The sequence below is a fragment of the Natator depressus genome, chromosome 7 (genome assembly GCF_965152275.1).
Source record: "Natator depressus isolate rNatDep1 chromosome 7, rNatDep2.hap1, whole genome shotgun sequence".
NCBI lineage: Eukaryota > Metazoa > Chordata > Testudines > Cheloniidae > Natator > Natator depressus.
In genome coordinates, this window is record NC_134240.1 from 52,650,010 (window position 1) to 52,672,767 (window position 22,758).

At 40.6% G+C, this 22,758-nt stretch overlaps 1 protein-coding gene and 1 long non-coding RNA gene across 2 annotated transcripts in view; one reads left to right on the top strand and one right to left on the bottom strand.

The window, feature by feature from the left end:
• LOC141990803 (uncharacterized) overlaps window positions 1-22,758 on the bottom strand; it is a 67,835-nt gene that overhangs the window by 17,850 nt on the left and 27,227 nt on the right. The gene's annotated exons all lie outside the window — the stretch shown is intronic.
• ANXA7 (annexin A7) overlaps window positions 2,055-22,758 on the top strand; it is a 33,084-nt gene continuing 12,380 nt past the window's right edge. Inside the window, exons 1-7 of the mRNA XM_074958432.1 lie at window positions 2,055-2,109; window positions 6,192-6,420; window positions 8,078-8,185; window positions 10,392-10,435; window positions 16,996-17,098; window positions 17,406-17,500; window positions 22,643-22,756. Coding sequence (XP_074814533.1) covers window positions 2,056-2,109; window positions 6,192-6,420; window positions 8,078-8,185; window positions 10,392-10,435; window positions 16,996-17,098; window positions 17,406-17,500; window positions 22,643-22,756 — 747 coding nt within the window. The 5' untranslated portion in view covers window position 2,055. The remainder of the gene's footprint in view (window positions 2,110-6,191; window positions 6,421-8,077; window positions 8,186-10,391; window positions 10,436-16,995; window positions 17,099-17,405; window positions 17,501-22,642; window positions 22,757-22,758) is intronic.

Here is a 22,758-nt window from a genome sequence, read left to right on the forward strand (position 1 = left end):
GCCCCACAGTAGATTTGCCCACTCCAAATTGATTCCCGACTGACCGGTAGCTGTCTGGCATTGCAAGCTTCCAGAGGGCTATCGCCATTCACTTGTGAACTGTGCTCTCATCTTGGTATTCTTGCGCTTCAGGGCAGGGGAAAGCAAGTCACAAAGTTCCATGAAAGTGCCCTTACGCATGCGAATGTTTCGCAGCCACTGGGAATCGTCCCAGACCCGCAACACTATGCGGTCCCACCACTCTGTGCTTGTTTCCCGGGCCCAGAATCGGCGTTCCACGCATTGAACCTGCCCTTTTACTACCATGATGTCCAATTGCCGGGGCCCATACTTTGGGAGAAGTCTGTGTCCATGTCCTCATTGCTCTCGTCACCGCGCTGCTGTCGCCTCCTCACCTGCTTTTGCAGGTTCTGGTCCAGCATATATTGCTGGATAACGTGCGTAGTGTTTACAACGTTCATAACTGCCACGGTGATCTGAGCGGGCTCCATGCTTGCCATGGTATGGCATCTGCAGGAGAGCAGAGTGGCAGTGGAAGTGGCAGGTGGATGACGATGCTGACAGCAATATGGTGCCCGCACGGAAAAAGGCGCGAAACTATTGTCAGCCGTTGCTTTCACGGGAGGGGGGACGGGGGAGCAGGGCGTAGGCTGGCAGCAGACGGTGCAGTATGACTGCTAGCCATTGTTGTCTCCTGGGTGCTCACCAGCATACGGTGCAGTACGACTGTAGCCGTCATCGTTTCCAGGCAGACTGAATCTCCATGAGACGAAACTTAAGAAGAGAATGAACTGGAGTCACTCCCATTTATGTCCAGGTGCCCCTGACAGACCTCACTGAGGTCGGCCAAGAGCACCCAGGAGACGACATCAACGACGACGGCTACCAGTCGTACTGCACCGTCTGCTGCCACAAGGCAATGAGCTGCTGCTGTGTAGCAATGCAATGGGGGGAGGGATAGCTCAGTGGTTTGAGCATTGGCCTGCTAAACCCAGGGTTGTGAGTTCAATCCTTGAGGGAGGCCATTTGGGATCTGGGGCAAAAAATTGGGGATTCGTCCTGCTTTGAGCAGGGGGTTGGACTAGATGACCTCCTGAGGTCCCTTCCAACCCTGGTATTCTATGATTCTACCATGTCTGCCAGCACCCAGGACACGTATGGTGACTGTGCTGAGCGAGTTCCATGCTTGCCGTGGTATGGCGTCTGCATGGGTAACCCAGGAAAAAAGGTGGGAAACGATTGTCTGCCATTGCTTTCACGGGGGGGGGGCCTGACAACATATACCCAGAACCACCTGCGACAATGTTTTTGCCCTAGCAGGCATTGGGATCTCAACCCAGAATTCCAATGGGTGGCGGAGACTGTGGGAACTGTGGGATAGCTACTCACAATGCAACCCTCTGGAAGTCGACACTAGGCTCGGTAGTATGGACGCACTCCGCCGACTTAATGGTCTTAAGTGGAGAAACATACAGTCGACTGTATAAAATTGATTTCTAAAAAATCGACTTCTATAAATTGGACCTAATTTCGTAGTTTAGACATACCCTGAGTTTGGTGTGTGAAATAGATGCTTATTTTTGTGCTAGAAGAAGATTATATTAAAACATATTTTTATTTAGTTATGAAAATGATAGCTTCATAAACCATTTTTAACTTCCATAAATAAAATACGATGCTCCTCTTCTAGCTCCTGATCTTGGAAGGTGCAGAATGCCCTTAGCTTTACTGGACCAGACCCTTACAGAACGCTTTCCTGGGAGACAATTCTCTTCCTGTATTTGTTTGGTTAAACAAAAGTGGCACTGAGTGGCATGATTGATATGTGGTTTTCCTTTTGTATCTGCCTCATTAGGTTTGTGTGTCTGAAAAGTTCTGAAATGAAAACTTATATTTTTTTAAAGTAGCTGACAAGTAAAATTCATACGTATCAGTAACATGTACTGACCTCCACAGCTAAGCAAGATAATGCGTACTCAGCACACAAACAACTAACTCATACCACTGTACTTTAAATCCAAAAGTTGGTCACTGAAAATATTGTTCTTTTTCAGAATGTCATACCCAGGCTATCCCCCTTCAGGCTATCCTGCTTTCCCTGGATATCCCGTAAGTATGGCCTGTTTTTTAAATGCCTTGTACTTGAAGTATAGGCCACACCCTTGTGACTTTCTCTTCTGTCATGTCATGTGCTGGGGGAATATTAGTCATTACTTTCATGCAGGATATTTTTAGATTTACAGTCTCTGGCATCATCCCTCAAGATGTTCATGAGCTTGGGTCCAGATAATCTAATGCAGTAAAGAATTACTTCCTCTCTACGTGAGGAAAAAAAGCATGCTCCTGTAATGGGCATTCAGGGCATTTCATGGTCTCCTAAGAGACAATTCTTTTGTTATTTGCTAGGCTGAGAGAAGCTTGGCTCAGTTTTGGTGATTTGTTTTGTTTTGTTTTGTAACTTGTCGATTCTCTTGATTTTCTTTGTTTTCCTGGATAGTCCTGTGCCTCTTGTCATGAGAGCAGTGTTTATTCAGTAGTTTGGATCTACATTTGAATCCAAACTTTGTGACTCACTCCCCATGTATATAGAAGTTCAAGGATCTTCTGATCTGGGGTTTCGCTTCAGCCTATTATACAGATGATATTTGAATCTAGATCAGTCTTTGCTGGAGTTCACACATCTGGTCATGCTTCAGGTTCAGCTGTAATACCCTGTAGATCTGTGGCCTGATTTTTCAGAGTTGCTGAGTAAACTGTAGCTCCCATTAATTTCAGTGAGAGCCGTGAGTAATGAGCATCTTTGAAAATCTAGCTTCTTGCTTCTACACGGTGAGGACTTGTCTTTTGCTGCAGAGCAGTTTAGCTAATTTGTCTTGTCTTTTGGCTGTGGGACTTCATTCCCCTTGCAACTCACGAGTAGAATCATAGAATATCAGGGTTGGAAGGGACCTCAGGAGGTCCTCTAGTCCAACCCCCTGCTCAAAGCAGGACCAATCCCCAATTTCTGCCCCAGATCCCAACGGCCTCCTCAAGGATTGAACTCACAACCCTGGGTTTAGCAGGCCAATGCTCAAACCACTGAGCTATCCCTCCCCTCCCTCAGAAGATCTAAGATTCCACTGAATACTCCTGGGGGCATTCTGCGCCAAGATATTAAAAATTCTGCCACAATATTTTAAAATTCTGCAAAGTTCTGTAAATTTTATTTGTCAAAATAACACTACATAATCACACCAGTTTCAATTATTTGGTAATTTATTTCAAAATACCTGTCAGCAAGTATGTCTGTAACAATACAGACACACACAAAAATTCCCCCAGGAGTAGAGAGTTAAAGAAACCACTATGACAACCCACTTCCTGTTTCTCTGCACCCTTCCCCCCTCCCCAGAGCCCAGTCGAGGGACCAGACACCCACAACCCCTCCCCCCGCAGCCAATACACCCAAACCCCCTCCTTCCCACAGCTCTGCCACAGCCCGCCCCCCCGGCCCAGATACCTGCACCTTCTCCCCACTGAGCCCAGCTGTGGCTCCCCCTCCCCCCTGCAGCTCAGATACCCGCACCCTCTCCCCCCTGAGCCCAGCTGCGGGGTCCCCAGTCATTAGTACTACCATCAGTCTCTGTCTCGAGTTAAGAAGTGGAAGAGTAGCTGAATGCTTTTAGATCAAATCTGCATTTAACAAACAGAACCAAACTTTTTTCCCGGAGGTGCTGAGCACCAACATATGCTTAAAAAATCAGGCCCTGCTTTTTTAAGGAAAAATCTCTAACTGAGGGTTTATTGTAGGTAAACATTCATAGTATGAAAAGTTATGTTGGTGAGAACTACCATTTAAAAGTACACAGCTTGAAATCTGGTCAAATTCAAAAAATGAATTAAAAGTATTTTCAGATACTACACCTGCCATTAAGCTTTCTGCCTTGTCTTGTCAATCACATTATATATATATATTTTTTAAAGTGTGTTTTCTTTACCCACTTGAAGTGTGAAAGATTCATACGAACAGGGGAAATCGTGAAACTGACTATATCCAAAGTGCTGTCAAGATGGACAAATACAACAAATCTGAAAGAAGCGAAATACCTTTTCTCTACTCTTTCAGTTATAGTAATGTTAGGCATTTACTATAACAATTTATTATAACACAAAAAGTTTTCAGACAGAAGTGTGATTTTTTTTAAAGTGGATTTTGTCCCTTTAAAATAATAATAAATGGGAAATTCCTGATGACTTATATATGGCATATAAGAAGTTGGACATCAATAACAACAACAAAAAAAAAAGAGGGTAAGAGAATGTTTGCAGTAGCATTCCCAACTTTACTGAAGAGTTTTTACCTAGCATTATTGCTAGACACATCACATTTACTCTACAAGTGCATACTATAAGTCAAATTTAGATTGTGAAAACACTTAGTTTGTAACATGTATTTTGATCAATAAAGATTTTCAGATAAATTTTGAATTTAAGTATCATTAATCATTACACTGATTTCAAAAGTTTTGTCACCATTCTTTAAAGCATAGCCCATGACAGCCTAGGATATGGAGATTATTAGTGCAGCCTTGAGTGTTATATGGTCTTCATTTCCAAAAAGCTTCAAAACAAACTTCAATCCAGCAGAAGAGGATCAAAAACTAATCTAGAATCCTGTGGATGGATGAGCTGCACTGGAAAATTTAAGCTAGTTTGAGAACTGTAACATGATGAAAATGATTCATATGCAACAAACTCAAGTACTATGCATACAACACAGCTGCATTTATCATTTTTTCAGGGATCTGCTAATACATTCAGAATGTGTCCTAACAATTCTAGTGGCACCCTTTGTGCAGCTATAGTTAAGGGCTTTATTAGCCTTGTCTGTTAGAAACCTCTATTTTCATGAGCAAAAGTGCTGCACTAGATTCTGAAATGCTAAAGTTTCATCCCAGAAATACACTTGATTTCATTACGTGAATAATTGGAATATCTTAATTAGAGTTTTAATGAAATATTGCAGCTTATTCGTTGGGGATTTATTGCTTTGCAAGGTTTAAAATATTTTAAAATGTGAAATGATTGCTATTCTGCCTAAAATGAGTTGTACTGTTAGTGTTTTTTGGCTAGAAATTTACATTACAATTACTCCTAGGTGAGGTGTGTGGCCTCTGTATTGTCCCAACAGGCCCTGAAGTCAGGAAGTCATACTGACAGTGTTTTCCTAAAAAGAAAAGGAGTACTTGTGGCACCTTAGAGACTAACCAATTTATTTGAGCATAAGCTTTCGTGAGCTACAGCTCACTTCATCGGATGCATCTGATGAAGTGAGCTGTAGCTCACGAAAGCTTATGCTCAAATAAATTGGTTAGTCTCTAAGGTGCCACAAGTACTCCTTTTCTTTTTGCGAATACAGACTAACACGGCTGTTACTCTGAAAAGTGTTTTCCTAAATACCCCACTTTGTTAGCAGGTTTTGATTCTGCTGGGAAAGGCTTAAGTGGGTTTTGCTGACTCTCTGAAGTAAATATAAGGCAGGTGGGAATGGCCTTCTGGGCAGGAAGAATCTAATGTGTGAGCTGAGCCGTCCAGAGATAGGAATCTTGGGAGCAGCCAAGCCTGAGAAGGTTTGAATAGAGTTTTGTTGTATTGTTAATTTCTGTTAATAAAACCAAATCCCAGGAAGTGGGTGAGTATGAATTGTACACAATGTGTGGGCTGTGTTTGCAGAGCAGTTTGGGAGTGGCACCTGCCCAGAACTGATTTACAGTGAACCAATTTGATTTATATAGTCATGAACTATAGTTTCAGGAGCTCTTGGATTGCATATTTCTGAGATCTCATGTATGGCTATTAATCCATAGGAACTTTTCCCTCAGAGACCCTAGTCAATTTTGAATGTGCTTGTTTCAAGACCTGTATTTCATTTATTGCTCGTCTTGCTATTAGAGTGTTAACAGTCAGGCTCACACTTGACAAGGCAAATACATTTTGATGTCTCCATATCAGTACTGTTTTTTTTAACCCAGTAACAATAGTTAAAGCAAGTTCATCGGTGCAGATTTTTGAATTTCTCTTCTTTGTTAAGGGTTAAGTCAGACTTTATTGTTAATTAAGTTGTGCATACTTTGGTACCTAGAGAAAGAGTCTTTATTCCCTTGTCTGTCTCTAGCAGATACACAAATATTCTCTCCATTATCTGTTTTCAGCCTACAGGACAAGAGTCTGTTTATCCACCTGCTGGTCAATACCCCTATCCTGCTGTGCCTGGAGGCTTCCCTCCTGTGGGAGGTGGTGCATATTCTGCAGCGCCACCAAGTGGTGGGTTCCCAGGAGCTGCAGGATACCCTGTGTCTGGAGGCTACCCTGGAGCTCCCCAACCTGGGGGGGGCTACCCTGGAGCTCCCCAACCTGCGGGGATGCCATCTTATCCCGGAGGTAATATTCAAGAACACTGTTCACAGGTTAATTCCATCATAATCAGTCCCTGTATTGGTTCAGAAAATACAAAAAAGTAAGCTTTGTCTAGTGGTTATTGCAGGCGACTGGCACTCAGAGCTTGGTTCTGTGGAGTAGGCAATATTAATATTACAATAGCACCCAAGGGCCCAGGTGCTGGGCACTATACAGACATGGAAAGAAGTGACCAGTGTCCTGAAGGGTTTACAGTTTAATGATACAAATGGACAAAAGGGTAGGGGATGGGAATACAAACAAATGAGTAGGTTTGGTTTGTTTTTAATTGGGGTTAGAGGAAGGGAGTAGGAAGAGGAAAGAAGAGGAATAGAGTTTGTCACCAGTCCAGTCACGATCAGCAAGCTGGGTTTTGTTTGCAGCAGGGCAGAGGTGGAACTTTGTGGGAACAGGAGAATAGGGAGGGCAGGTGTGGGGAGGCGGAGAGGGAGAGAGTGAGTGTTTGTGCTCAAAGAGAAAAGGCAGAGGAGAGCTGTGGAGGGAGCCAAAGAGCAACTATTAGAGAGCATGGTTAGGTGAGAACATTCAAAGGGGAAAAATCAGAAAATTAATTGAAGCCAGTTCCCGATAGAAACCAGGTACAATAGAAAACCAAAGTACTGGAAGCACATGAAGGTCTTTCAGCTGTCGGTTCTGGTGGTCTGTCCCTGGAACTGACTCTGAAATGCAGCCTACATGGTAGCTCCAGTATTTCCATTTATGTCACTGACGTGTTGTGTGACCATGGTCAAATTGCTTAATCTCTTTGTGCCTTAGTTTCAGATAATGGGTAAGTAATTATCCTCTTGCTATTGAGTCTTATTTAATTAATAGCTATCAAATGCTTTATGCTCTAATCAAAGGGAGTGTGTATATATATATATGTATAATATTAGAATACATTTTTTTCACAAATTTCATTAGGGAAAGGATTTTAGGGTTGTTGCTGTGGATTCAGAAGTTTTGTTAATTTTGATGGCAAGGCTCTAAACACTGAATGTACGTTATTATTCACACTTCTTTTCTACTTCAACCCCATTTAAAAAAAATAATTCTCATCTGCACTCGCTGTCAACTTGCATTGTATTCCTAGCACATGTGGTCTGGGTAAACATTTATCATTTTTTGTTTCCTGTTCTGCCTCGACCCAGAGCCAAACTCTGACATATCAGTTTTTGAATAACAGGCTTCTCAGGAAAGCCCTCTGCTCCCCCCCAACTAGTGTTATTGCTTCTGTCTGAGAATTACCAGAGGTCAAACTGCAAGCTTTATGAAGTAAACATACCTGTGTTTTCCCAAGTCTAACATTATTCCAATGGAAAAAAACAAATGTGTTTCTCAATACACTTCACCTAAATAAATCCAACCCGAAAGGTGCACAGACTTATTTCTGAAGGAGATGAAGGTAAATCAGAAATGTTATGATTATATACCACTTTTATTCCAATCCGGTATCTGAACTCATGAGGCATGGTAGTAGCTTTTCAAATCTTTGTATAAATTATTAGGATATTGTTGTTTGTGTCCAAAGATTTTTGGTTTCAGTTGCATTGCACAGCGTCCTACTCTGTTTTTATTATAAATCAACTAAAATTTAAATGACCAAAAAACTTCTATTTTTGACTTCTTTTTTCCCCTCTAGCTCCTACAGGTCCTGGGTTTGGTGTCCCCCCTAATGGATCTGGCTTTGGTGGTTATCCTCAACCTCCATCTCAAAGCTATGTGGGAGGTGGACCAGCACAAATACCAGGTAGGTAATGGGGGTGTGCGTGTGCCTGTGTGTGCGCATCCTAGTCAGATACCAAAAAAGTCATATACCTAAGAGTTGCACCAAGGAATTCCAGGTTAAGAAACTGCAATTATGCCCGCAGCTCCCTCTTTTGTTCCTAGCTATTGCAGTTGGATGCTGTGTCTGTTCTTATGAAGGACAGACAATTCCTGATGATTTCTAAGACCAATGAATGACTGACAGGAGAACTCAAATCTAAATAAATACTACGTATATCAGAAAAGGCACACTTCCTGTTGCTGTTTATTTTCATAGAGTGTTTGGGATGCTGTTGTGTCTTGATCCTCAAGGCCATTGATGAATTGTGAAAACCAGAATGCACTAGTGATCAGTGCCTGTATGGAGAGGCTTCTGCAAAGCCAAGAGAAATATGTGCAGAGCTCAGCAGTGAGAGTAAATCTCTATGCCCACACTGAATTAAGCACTTGGGAGTAGGGGGAAGTATAAAGGAAGGTAGGCTGGCACTTAAAGGCAACGCAGTGAATGCAAATGATGTGCGTCAAGGACATTTTAAGGATTTTCAGTTGCCAGCTAGGCAATTATCTCCTTAAATGCGCTTAAGAGCAGCACTTAGAAGAGACTGAGAATGGGGACAGCTACGAGGGCCATCTTAGTTCCTTTAAGAATTGCTTCACTAACTTTAATAGTGGTTAAGCCACTGTTAACACAACACGAGAATGTACACCTGCCTACATATGAAAAATAAAATACACATGTAGTGTTTGGGTTTCCAATGCTTTCTAATGGAAAACCAGACTACTTCAGTTGTATTTTGCTTTAACAATTGTCAGTGTATCACTATTTATATTTAAGACATTTGTAAGTGATTTACTCTTCACTCTAGTCAGCTTAGTGATTAGAATATCTTTTACACTGAACTGCCGAGCTCCTTTTGAACACAGGTTGTTCCTTAGCTCTGAGTTTCCTGGCTTTTGTCATAGGGAGCAAGGATTAGAAGGGAGAGAGTTCACTAGCTCCCACAGCACTAGTAAAATTGCTTAGCACTCTTGATGCTTTCTTACCAGCATGTATACTGGAGCACTCCTGTGGCTTATTGGTATGAAGGGGTGCATCACAGAGACCCCCTGGGGACTGCCACCTGATGTGCTGAGACTACCTCTGAGCCTGTTTTCCCTCCCAGCTTGGGACTTCAGAACCCTGCTTTGTTGAGCCAGATACGCTAGTCTGCTGCAACACAGACCCAGGGTCTTACCCACATCCCCAAAGCTGCAGACTTAACTGAAAATGCTTAAGAGGTGCTCCTGTCTCTAGCACCCAGACACCCAGCTCCCAATGGGATTCAAACCCCAAATAATTCTGTTTTACTCTGCATAAAGCTTATACAGGGTAAACTCAAATTGTCCACCCTCTATAACACTTCTGTGAAAGAAGCTTATTGGAACATCTCTGAGGGTGAGATTTTATAAATAATCAGTTTCTTACTGTATTAGGCTTAGACTTGTTTTGTTTTATTTTGCTTGATAACTTACTTTGCTCTGGCTGTTATTACTTGGAACCATTTAAATCCTACTTTTTATACTAAATAAAATCACTTTTTGCTTATTAATTAACCCAGAGTAAGTAATTAATACATGGGGGAGCAAACAGCTGTGCTTATCTCTCTATCAGTGTTATAGAGGGTGGACAATTTATGAGTTTACCCTGTATAAGCTTTACACAGAGTAAAACGGATTTATTTGGGGTTTTGATCCCATTGGGAACTGGGTGTCTGGGTGCTGGAGACAGGAGCACTTCTTAAGCTGTTTTCAGTTAAGTCTGCAGCTTTGGGGCCTGTGGTTCAGACCCTGGGTCTGTGTTGGAGCAGACTGGCGTATCTGGCTCAACAAGGCAGGGTTCTAGAGGCCCAAACTGTCAGAGAAAACTGACTCAGAGGTAGTCTCAGCACATCAGGTGACAGTCCCAAGGGGGGCTCTGTGACCGAACCCTTCACAATTGGCTATTGCTAGTCATTCTCATGGGTTCCACAAGAGCTGCAGTTTGCTGAGTATCATAGGCAACTTCATATGTGAAAACAGAGATTATGTATGCAAAGTTGATAGATGTGTAAAGTGATGCGTTATGCAATAAGATGATACATTATACTATATTAACTCTGTATTAAGAAATAATCTTTTTATTTTTCTTTGTTTTAAAATTTTCCTTTAAGTGGGATACCCTGGTGGACAAGTACCTTCCCCAATGCCTAGTCAGGTATGTATTGTACTACTGTCATAATAAAACTGAGCAGTACATTACAGTTTTCATGGGGAAAATGACAGTTGTGTTTTGGGGATAGCAATGTAAAATACTGCCTCTTTACAATAGTTCTGGGTGGATGGGTGGTGGGCAGAGAAGGGGAGATGTTGGCAGTAATTCTGCAGACAATGTTATAGTCTGTTCGGTAATAGCCCTTTATGTGTTATGCGCAACATGATATCAGAAGAACAGCTATGGGAGGATACAGTCCTGTATACTCAAAGGCATTGAGTGGATAGGAACCATGAAAAGCAGATTCTCTTTGCAATCCTGAGTATTACTATGTTACCAAATACTGCAATATGTGTCTCATTCTATTTTTGAATAGCACATGCTTGACCTTCCCTTTGACTTGGGTATAAAGGTCCAATCTTGGTCAGTGTTGCCACTGACTTCACTGCAATGAGGATTTGAATGAAAGTTTTCAAAATGAATGGCTTCTTTTCATTTCCAGTTACAGACTGTGTCAAAATCAGTTATCACATCAGTTACTTGTAATCAGTTTAACTAATACACCTTTTGGGGAAAGTTTGGCTGGTATGAGAGATATACATTTGTTCTGCTATGTCAAACAGTCTTGGAAAAAGGCTAACTTCCCTTCAATGGAAAAACACTTCTTTGTTCATGGTTTTATCATTTTGCACTGCCAATAATACAATATAGCACAGCTGGGCAATTGAAATAATTTATAGTGTTACTATTATACACAATGCAGCGAAGGAAAAAACCTTGTTCAAAAGACAATCTGAGATAGAGTCCTACAGCATCCACTGCCATGATACCAAGGGCGGGTAAAATGTATTTTGTTGCAGGCAGGATTGGGTGGGCAAAAAAACCAGATTGTGGTAATTTGTGGGAAAACAAAATGCAAATTTAGCTACATCTGCTGTTTAAGTTGACCTTATTGTCGATCACTTAGTTTGAGCCTCTTCTTAAAATTTATTTCTATCAAAAACCAAGTGCTGTGAGCAGTTTTTCCATTAAGTGTTTTTCAAAAAGCAATAATAATCCTGACATATAAATAATTGGAATGGTATGTTTCAAAGTTCTAAAAACTGTACTTAAGCAGTTTAAAAAAATTTCAGTGTTTATTTTAACTTACTTTTTATAGTAATTTAAAAAAATCTACACCTTTTAAGGCAAAACTGTGGTGCAATTTGCTTTGATGTTCCGTATGATAAGCACAACAGTAGTCTGTCATAAATAGAATTTCAGCAATGTAAAGCAAGCTTTTCTTTTTTAAAAAAAATAAAGGTTTTAATACTTAAATTTACGTGAGGGGTAGAAAGAGATTTGATGTCTATTATAACAGGAGTTAAACAAATCTTTCTTAAACCATGTAAAAAAATACTATAGATAGATAGATAGTATATTAACCGACCATATGTTTGTTTTAGTAGCATGGGGGAATTGGTCTCTCTTGCAGGATTTGTGGGTGGGAGCAGGATAAAAATGCAAGAAACAATGCGGGAGTGGGTGTGAGTGGATATTGTGGGATGGGACGGGAGTGGGATTAAAAATAATAGTCCCATGCAGGGCTCTAGTCTAGGAATTCAGATAAAATTTTAGTCTTTTTATCATCCCAGCAATTTGGGTGCAACTTGAAAAGATGAGCATGAAGGGTAGTATTCATCTCATAAACCTTGTTGTCTTTTAGAGCACAAGTCTGAAATAGGCACCCAAATGAACTCCAAGCCAGATTTTGACAGTAGCTGGCTTTTTGCAGTGGTACTTTTTGTCATTGATTAGTGAGCAAGCCATATCTGCCATCCCGGAGAGATGCCTGACCTTGAAACCAGAAGTGGCTTTATGCCTTTAGCAAGTGACCACAATCAAACCCATGCTTTAACGCAATTTTAAAAACCTCTTTTCTAGTTCTTATGCATTTGTACCAAGACCAAAGGTGTGCATGGAGTCTCGCAGAACAGATTGTTAGATAAAGTACCCGCCTCGAAGAATTTACAAACTAGATTATAAACATGACACAACAAATGAGAATGAGGATAATGGGGCAGCGTGGTTGGACATGGTTACATACATAAGATTATTCAGACAACTGGGCTCTTAGGTTATATGGTAATATTTAGAACAGAAAAACAAAGCATTGGCAATTTAATGACCAGATTTATAATCTGATTGTAAATTCTGCACCATGCTAATATTTAATGAAGCTCTGGACAATAAGATTATAAACGTTCATAGATTTAAGGCCAGAAGAAGAAACCCTTATGGACATCTAGTTTGACCTGTGTAACACTGGATACAGAATTTCATCCATTAATTCCTGCATCAAGCCCATAGCTTGTGGTAGAGCTAGAACATAATTAGAAAGACATCCAATATAGATTTAAAGATTTCAAGTTATGGAATACCACTACATCCCTTGGTAAGTTGTTCCAGTGATTAAATACCTTAATTTAGAAATTTGCACTTTTGTCTCCCTTTAATTTATCTAGTTTCAGTTTCCCGTCATTGGTTCTTGTTATGCCTTTACTAGAGTAGAGTCCTCTTCTATCAGAATCTTTTCCCCATATAGGTACTTATAGACGGTGATTGAGTCACCTCATAACTTTCTCTTTGAGAAGCTAAATAGATGGAGCTTCATATGTCTTTTATTGTAAGGCACATTATCCAGACCTCTAATTCTAGTCGCTCTTTTCTGAATCCTTTCCAGGTTTTCAACAGCCTTTGAAAATAAATCAAACAAAAGTATAGGAGTTATATCATAATGAATTTTTAACTGTATGTGAGGCTTTCACTGAGAATTTAGAGTAAACTATCAAATCATACTGACAAGAACAGAATTTTAAAGAATTATTTGGAAAACAACATTCTTTAAAAATCTGATTAATTGAACTTGTGTGCATGAAAAAAAACCACCATAAGACTGGTAGCTGCCTTTTGACACAATAAGTATCTATTCCCAAGTCTGCACATTTTTGTACTGAAACATCTAGATCATCATTTTGTTAATAGGTAGTGTCAGCGTTCCCTCCCCACTGTGAACTCTAGGGTACCGATGTGGGGACCTGCATGAAAGACCCCCTAAGCTTATTTCTACCAGCTTAGGTTAAAAACTTCCCCAAGGCACAAATTCTTCCTTGTCCTTGGATGGTATCGCTGCCACCACCAAGTGAGTTAGACAAAGATTTAGGAAAAGGACCACTTGGAGTTCCTGTTTCCCCAAAATATCCCCCCAACCCCTTTACCCCCTTTCCTGGGGAGGCTTGAGAGTAATCATGGTGAGCACAGACCAGACCCTTGGGTTTTTAGGACACTAAAAACCCAATCAGATTCTTAAAAACAGAACTTTATAATAAAGAAAAAATTAAAAGAAGCACCTCTGTAAAATCAGGATGGAAGGTGATTTTACAGGGTAATAAGATTTAAAATACAGAGGATTCCCCTCTAGGCAAAACTTTAAAGTTACAAAAAACAGGAATAAACCTCCCTCTTAGCATAGGGAAAATTCACAAGCTAAAACAGACGATAACCTAACGCATTTCCTTGCGATTACTTACAGTTTGTCATCTTAGATGCTTATTTCAGATGTGTTTTTCCTGCCCTGGTCCATCCCTGTCCCGGAGAGAACACAAAGAGAGCACAAACAAAAACCTTCCCCCACAGAGCTGAAAGTATCTTCTTCCCTTATTGGTCCTTTTGGTCAGGTACCAACCACGTTATTTGAGCTTCTTAACCCTTTACAGGTAAAGGAGGGATTTTATGCTCCCCCTAGATGTATGTTAATCACAGGTAGATTGGAGCATAATGCAAAGTAAATGATGTAAGCAGCATGGTGTCTCAAAACATACTTTCTAGTAGCATGAGAATAATACATAAAATATTTCTTCATTAATCTGTGCCCCAAGGGAGTATGGAAAATAACATGGAACACACTAATTGAAAATACACCCACACTAGAATAGGGAGGACAGTGGAATATAGTTATGCCACGAAAGGTATTGCTTCACAATCGTTTCCCTTTGATTTTTCACTTACCATATAACTCTTACTTTCAGTTTGGAAACTTTTTAAAGATGCTGCAGAATGATGGTTTACTTTGGATACACCCACACTTCAATATTAGACTCAACCAGATGTGTAGATCATTTTTATATATGTGTTTATAGTTTGGGGGTTATAGGCTCTCTGACTTTATTTTTAAGGCCACAGATGTTTGTTTAGATGACATGTTCCTTACACATGCAAACTGGCAACATACTATTCTAACTGCAGATTTTCCACTACACTGTTTATACAGTTCTACTGAAAGCTCTGCCCAGCAGTTTGTCAACCATTCTATTTTCAGGAATAAAATGTCACTGTAGACTGAAACTTGGAAGAAGGAACAAAACAAACAGGCTCAAGAAGGCTTTTTTTGTTATTGAGTTAACAATAAAATCAGTTTTTAAGAAAGGGTCATTGAGCAATGAAACCTTAATGTGGATCTAATCACTGCTGGTATTTTGGGAGAAAGATTAAGGCCAGAAGTACATCAAAGCAAGCACAGATAGTGCAATTCTTGATTCCTCTGTAAAGAGATTATCTTGCATCAGGTCTGGGATAGGGGTGTGACAATTACTCCCCCCAAGCCAGAGGCTAGCTGCAGGGCTGTAGCACTGCTGTCTTGGGGCCAATATTCAGGCCTATGGCCTGGAGGAAGGATCACTGCACCCTGTGCAGGGGTTCCTAGTCACTGGATCCATGTAAGTATAGATCCAGTGGACACTATCCATATCACCAAAATCAAAGCAGGTGTGGAGTGTTCTCTCTTGGCAGGCATAGGATATGGAGACGCCATCTCTCTTCCCCCCTCCACTATGCAGTCATGTCATGTGTGTTTTTCCACACTCAAACGCCCATTTAGGGGTATTGTGGGGGCAAAGAGGGCCTTTGCCAGCAAGTGAAGTTCACCCATTTTGTTTTAGCTGCTTGACTACATAAGTTTCTGAGGATGCTCAGTTGACTAATGTATACATTAAAAACTGCCTGCTTATTTAAGAGATCTGTGTATGGTAGTTGTGCACTAGAGACAGTAACAACTAAGCTGGTCTCCTTTGGATTGTTTTTATTACAAGTGCTATATAAGCACATTGCTTAGCAAATCCCACAAACAGATACTGTTTTATAGTAGGGCACTCTTCCATGTAACCGAAACAAATGCCCATGTATATTTTTAGGTAGTGTGCATGCAGGACTATATATGCTGAGGTTATTCCTTTATAATAGCTAAGGTACATTGGCAGTAATGCCATAGAAACCCTTGCAGTTTCCTTAGTACTGCATGCAAAATGTAAAGAGCAAATCAGTCCTATAGGTGGGCTTGGGTTCTTTACTAGCATGGATCACTAGGTGTCTTAGATTGTTACCCAGCACCATTTACCACAATTAGCCTCTCTTTCAAAGAATACAAAGTTAGTGTATTTTATAGCCAGTATTTTTGAAAGGAGTTGGACATTTTGTCAGAAAGCTTCACACTTTTACATCTGTACTGAACTATATATATAACTTTAGGATAAAATTAGCCTATGATGTAGGCTTGCCTACTCTACATGACTTAGATCAGGCTCTGCCCGTTTTCATTCAGGGAATTATGAGAAGTAATTTATATGTGAGATTTTCCACCTGTGATCTAAGGGGATGAGAAAACATTTACATTTTTTCTCTTGCTAGTAGTCTGCAAGAAGCCATGATCTTCCTTTGAGGGGGGCAAATACCTGTGCATTCCCCACCCATATGAGCATAGTGGTGCAAAGATGCAGTGGAATTGGTGCAATCATTTGTCACGTGTGGGGACTGCACAGCATGGAGCACAGCTCTGTTTGGACTACCAGTGTGCTTTGGGACAGATTAGAGTGGGCCAGGGAAGGACTGGAACGGGGTAGTGGATCCACCATTTTGTGGATTGAATGGTGGTTAACGTGGCCAGAGAAGGGAATCAGTAGCTGCAGCAGACACAGTGTGCTCTGAGAGGAGGATTCCTTTCTATCAAGCCCCTGCAGAATCCCCAGTGCACAGGCCAGCTACTTAGGCTGAAAGGATCTGCCCTCTAGTAGCTTGCTTTTGGAAACTCTGTCTATGCAAAAAGGAGAGTCACAGTCTTCTTTAACCCACACAGCAGCTTTCTTCAGTATTCTGCATGTGGTCTGTTTGGAAAGCCCACTGATTTCAGTGAAAGTTCTACATCCAGAATACTCCCTAGAGATCAGCAACATGTATTGGAAAGAACAGTTCTGTCCTAAATGGTCACTGAGTTTGCATCCAGAATACATCCTCAGCAATGCAACTGTGCAAAACAGTGTTAATATGGCACTAGTGGATCAAGACTGTTAATTGCGATAAAATGCCTTCCTAACTGTTAAGAGGTTGTTCCTCTCCCCAGGAGTGTGTGGTAAAACTTAGACAAGTTCCTTGCGTGTCTCTCTGAAATATTAACTGTAAAGTTTAACACTACATTCAGTTAGTACTTTGCATTATGTAAATTGGCTGGTAATGCATAACTCGTTCACTCTTAGCCTGCAGCAATGACTCAAAGTACTCAGGGCACAATTCAAGCTGCGCCCAACTTCGATGCTGGGAGGGATGCAGAAATACTACGCAAGGCTATGAAGGGATTTGGTAAGAGAAGATCTGTATTTAGTGATTACTACAGAGTTTATGTTTATTAGCCAAAAAGTTAAAGGCATTTTTCTTTTCTTCTAATTGTATAGATCTTGGGTAAAAAAATTTCAGACTCCTAATTCTCAGTTGGTGCTTTTGAATACTGTACCCTTTAAGCATATATATTGGCCAACATTTTTTATTTTTATATATATGTGTATAAAAATTTGCACTGTATTTGTCAAAACTCTAAAAATTGTAAAAATGAACAGTTTTGGAGGATTATGTTTAATTTCTTGTAAGAAATTGCCTTTTTATTTCCTAGGAACGGATGAGCAGGCTATCATTAATGTTGTGTCCAATCGCTCCAACGATCAAAGGCAAAAAATCAAGGCAGCTTTCAAGACTATGTATGGCAAGGTATGTTCATTGGTTACTCTTCTAACCAATAAACAAATTGGCAGTGATACAGTAACACTAGCACACCTGGTTGTCTGTAATGGTATTTTAGTCCCAGGTAGAGTGCACCCAATTTTTGTTTTTAAAATTTCTGTGTACGCTTAGCTACATTCCTTGTTCTACCAGTAGCTCCAGGAACTTCAGTACAGCCCTGACAATTGGCGGGATTTCTTCAAGCACTGTCCATGACCAAACAATAAGTTTCCTTTATTTGTATTAATTATTTGAAGGGCAGAACATAATGAAATTCAAACTATACCTATGTGGAAGACATCAGAAATACTTTAGCAGGTAATATTAACGTATGGAATGTGATCTTGATTGGAAAGACACTCGGAAACTAATGGAACAAAATTCAACAAGAATCAGTGTAAAGTGTTCCATGAAAGACAAACTATTTACATGCAGTTAGAGAGACTGGGGTGTAAACCCTAAAGTCCTTACTCAGGCAAAACTGCTACTTAAGTACAAACTTCAAGAATTGACCATGGAGGATAGCCTACTATAGGTGGTGGTAACATGGAGCAAGATCTGAGTTATACAGGGTAATTTATGGTATAAGCAAACTCTGTAAAACTGTTACACTCAAACCAGTGTTAGACTATGATTGTTTCAACTTTAATATGAGTAAACCAAGTGAAGTAATTCAACTTCACTTGGTTTACTCATATTAAAGTTAAAACAAACATAGTCTAACACTCTAAGCAGCACTGAGTAAGCCTCATTGGATAACTATGGTTAGATTTAGATAACATATTTTAAAAGAAAATTTGAGCTCTGAGGACAGGAAATAAAATAATAAAACATTTAGTTTGTGACTAACCTTTGCACTGGGTCCTGATTATAAGACCAGTCTGATACTATTGTCGTAGTGTACCTTGTCACTGAACAAGTGGTAAATATGCATTATATATAGTAAACTCTGCTCTCTCCATTTTGCACACTCCTGGCAGATAATTTGTTTGTCATGACCCATCATCTTTGAGTTCCAGGAAACAGGCTGCAAAGTTTTCATATCTGCTTTGGTGGAGTTGGCCTTTTCTGGTGATCAAAAAAGATTAGATGTTTCTTGCCACTTTCTCTGATTTTTGCCCCCAAAAAAGGAAGTGTAGGGCTTTAAATGAGGAATTTTTCAGGAGTCTGCTGAGAACTCACTTAGCTACTGTGCTCCATCACATGACATTTAACTCCATAATATTATTTTAGTGATAGTGTCTTGGGGAAGATGAGAACAAAAGCTTTGGGGGATGGCGGGGAAAAAGAAACCACCCTGGAAATCTTGAAAAGAGTTTAGATCCTAAAAATGGGCAAGCATTGTAACTGCTAAAATATTACCTTTCTCTCAGGAAAATGTAGCCAGAAATATTATTGCTTGAAATATTTGTAATTTACAAATAGGGAAAGAATATCCATATTATATCTGTAAAAATGTTCCTTTTAAATTACTTCTGTGCTCTGGCAGTGCCTAGAAGCCACAACCAAGACTGAAACCCTGTTGTGCCTAGGTGCTGTGAGTGAGAAACCAAGTGAGAAACTTGCCCCCCAGAGTTGAGACTCTAAAAAGAGTGGGGGAGAAGCTAGCAGTATGGAGAAGACTTTTGAAAAGATTAGCTCTCCTGGTGCATGTTGCTGTGCCACTCTGAGAGAAAGGAAGGAGATCTGTCTTCATTTTTTTACTTGCCCTCAAGTGTGGTGTTGGGGAGTTCCTTAGGTATGGGTTTGTCACATGACTGCTAGGTATCATGCTTTGTCAGCAACAGCATCCCTGTTGATCACAATTTGGAGGCAGGTGTTGCAGCAGAGTAGTCTGAAACAGCTAGGCCTTCGTGCATAGAAAACTTTAAAAGACAACATGCCCAGGAAAAGAAAATTGGGTCAGTGCCCCTTTTTTGTCCTTTGATAGATAAAGAAGGCCCAAATTTGTTTTTCCTTAAAATCAAATATGTTTTCTACATGTCTTATGGTTGAGATTAAGATTTTATCTACCCTGTTTTTCCTAAAAAAAAAAAAAAAAATCTAGGGGCAGTTGGAGAATTAGAATTATGACCCCATAGCTATCAATGCATGAAACCTAATTAATTCAGCTAGGAGTCCGGTGGCACCTTAAAGATTAACAGATTTATTTGGGCATAAGCTTTCATAAGCTAAAAAACCCACTTCTTCAGATGCATTCAGATGCATCTGTTAGTCTTTAAGGTGCCACCTGACTCCTCGTTGTTTTTGTGCATACAGACGAACACGGCTACCCCCTCTGATACTAATTAATTCAGGACAGGAAAGTAGTTGTATTCACAAAAAGAAAAGGAGTACTTGTGGCACCTTAGAGACTAACCAATTTATTTGAGCATAAGCATAAGTTGTATTCAGTGTGTTTAAAACTTTGTGCTCTATTAGAAATAGAAGAAAGTATCTTTGTTAAAGATAAAGCACCCTTCAGTTAAGGATTTCATAGAATTATAGAATATCAGGGTTGGAAGGGACCTCAGGAGGTCATCTAGTCAAACCCCCTGCTCAAAGCAGGACCAATCCCCAGTTTTTGCCCCAGATCCCTAAATGGCTCCCTCAAGGATTGAACTCACAACCCTGGGTTTAGCAGGCCAATGCTCAAACAACTGAGCTAGCTCTTATAACCCTCCCTGGAGATACAGTTAGAATCAGGGAAGGCCAGACATGAGATTTCTAAAGATAAGGCAATCAAGGAGTCAAAACAAAAATGATGTTCAGATAAAGGACTTCAAGATTTCTTTATACACCAATAAGAAGCCCAAAAGAGTGCAAACCAATTCCCCATCTACTTCTATGCCCCATTTGTAGGTCTCATAGTTAAAGATTAGCACCAAGACCTTGAAACAGTTCTGATAGTGGGCTAAGGTAGAGTATCAGTGCAATGTGCTTGTCTGTCTCTATTAATTAGTGGGATGGACTATGCAATCTTCAACACAGCCTTCACCTTCAGATGCAAGGAGACAGCACTGGTTCAGCAGTGACAGGAATTCTACAGACTGACCTACCTGACAGTCTGTAGAATAGCTTATTGTCTGTCTTCTCTAAATGGAAAAGCAGCACTCGTTCAGATATATACGGAAGGAAGATAGATGACCGTGCATATTTCAGTAACTTACCAGTCATTAAGTGAATAGCTGAGGGTGGGTGCTGTAGATGGAACCTGAATAGCTACAGAAAGCAGCTTTTTTGTGTTTATTGAAATACCAAAGGAAAGGTGAATGTTTTAATGTGTATCAAGGATGTTTCACTCATTTGCCAGGAAGCTAACATGCTCTTGAACTTCCCTTTTGCTATAGTAGTTAACCCATTCGTCCTGCCACACCAGAAAACTAGAATGACCATGGTGCTTTCCAGCTGGGAGAGGGCAGTTAGTATATTTTATTTAATGTTCCTTCACTACAATACTGTGTCCCAAAGGGTAAAAACCATGTAGTGGTTGAAATCTAAAATTAGGAGACCTAAGCCGTGAGGTGGGGCAGTGGGATACCGGGAGAAAACACAAGGAGGAGGGTGCACCAGGGGAGGCCTCCTGATTCATACTGAGAAAGTAGGGCAATCGGCTAGTTATCTTAGGTGCTTGTACACGAACGCAAGAAGCCTGGGAAACAAACAGGAAGAATTGGAAGTCCTTAGAGAGTCAAGGAACTATGATGTGATTGGAATAACAGAGACTTGGTGGGGTAACTCACATGACTGGAGCACTGTCATGGATGTGTATAAACTGTTCTGGAGAGCTGGCTATATTTTAAAGAAGCCTTATTGAGGGTGCAGGAACAAACCATCCTGATGTGCAGAAAGAATAGCAAATATGGCAGGCGACCAGCTTGGCTCAACAGAGAAATCTTCAGTGAGTTTAAACACAAAAACGAAGCTTACAAGAAGTGGAAACTTGGACAGATGACTAGGGAGGAGTATAAAAATATTGCTTGAGCATGCAGGGGTATAATCAGGAAGGCCAAAGCGCAATTGGAGTTGCAGCTAGCAAGGGATGTGAAGGGTAACAAGAAGGGTTTCTACAGGTATGCTAGCAATAAGAAGGAGATCAGGGAAAGTGTGGGACCCTTAATGAATGGGGGAGGCAACCTAGTGACAGATGATGTGGAAAAAGCTGAAGTACTCAATGCTTTTTTTGCCTTGGTCTTCACAGACAAGGTCAGCTCCCAGACTGCTGCACTGGGCAGCACAGTATGGGGAGGAGGTGAGCAGCCCTCAGTGGTGAAAGAACAGGTTAAGGATTATTTAGAAAAGCTGGAGATGCACAAGTCCATGGGGCCGGATGCAATGCATCTGAGGGTGCTGAGGGAGTTGGCTGATGTGAGTGCAGAGCCATTGGCCATTATCTTTGAAAACTCATGTCGATCGGGGGAGTTCCTGGACGATTGGAAAAAGGCAAATATAGTGTCTATCTTTAAAAAAGGGAAGAAGGAGAATCCGGGGAACTACAGCCTCACTCAGTCCCTGAAAAATCATGGACAGGTCCTCAAGGAATCCATTTTGAAGCACTTAGAGGTGAGGAAGGTGATCAGAATAGTCAATATGAATTCACCAAGGGCAAGTCATGCCTGACCAACCTGACTGCCTTCTTTGATGAGAACTGGCTCTGTGGATATGGGGAAAGCGGTGGATGTGATATAACTTGACTCGCTTATTTTTTGTACATAATCAAAATATAGTTCTAGTTAGTTGGCCAAAACCAGAACCTCTAATCCAAACCCCTTTTGAATTTTGTGGGAGGAGGGTTTATGTTTGAATTCTGGATCCAATATTCAGATGGGTCTATTTTCTGGTTCTCTCAGAAACAGTGGATGCCACAACCTTTTCATTAGCTAAAATAATGGAAATCTTGAAAAATCAACTAATCCTGTGAGACTTCTGCCTTTTTGGTCTGAAATCTTGCATAGACTGCTCAGTAGTTTACAGCAGTGTAATAAACAATATTAATGCCTAGAGTGATCATCTGAACCCTAACCCCAGCCTATAACCTCCAGCAAATCTGAACATCTGAACACTGCCTCTTCAGCCCCTTCCTAATTACCACACTGTTCGTGTACTACATATTTGTATTGTAACCTCATACTTATTTTTGTAATTGGATAGGATTTAATTAAAGATCTGAAGTCTGAACTAAGTGGAAACATGGAAGAACTGATACTAGCCTTGTTCATGCCACCTACCTATTATGATGCCTGGAGTTTACGTCATGCAATGAAGGT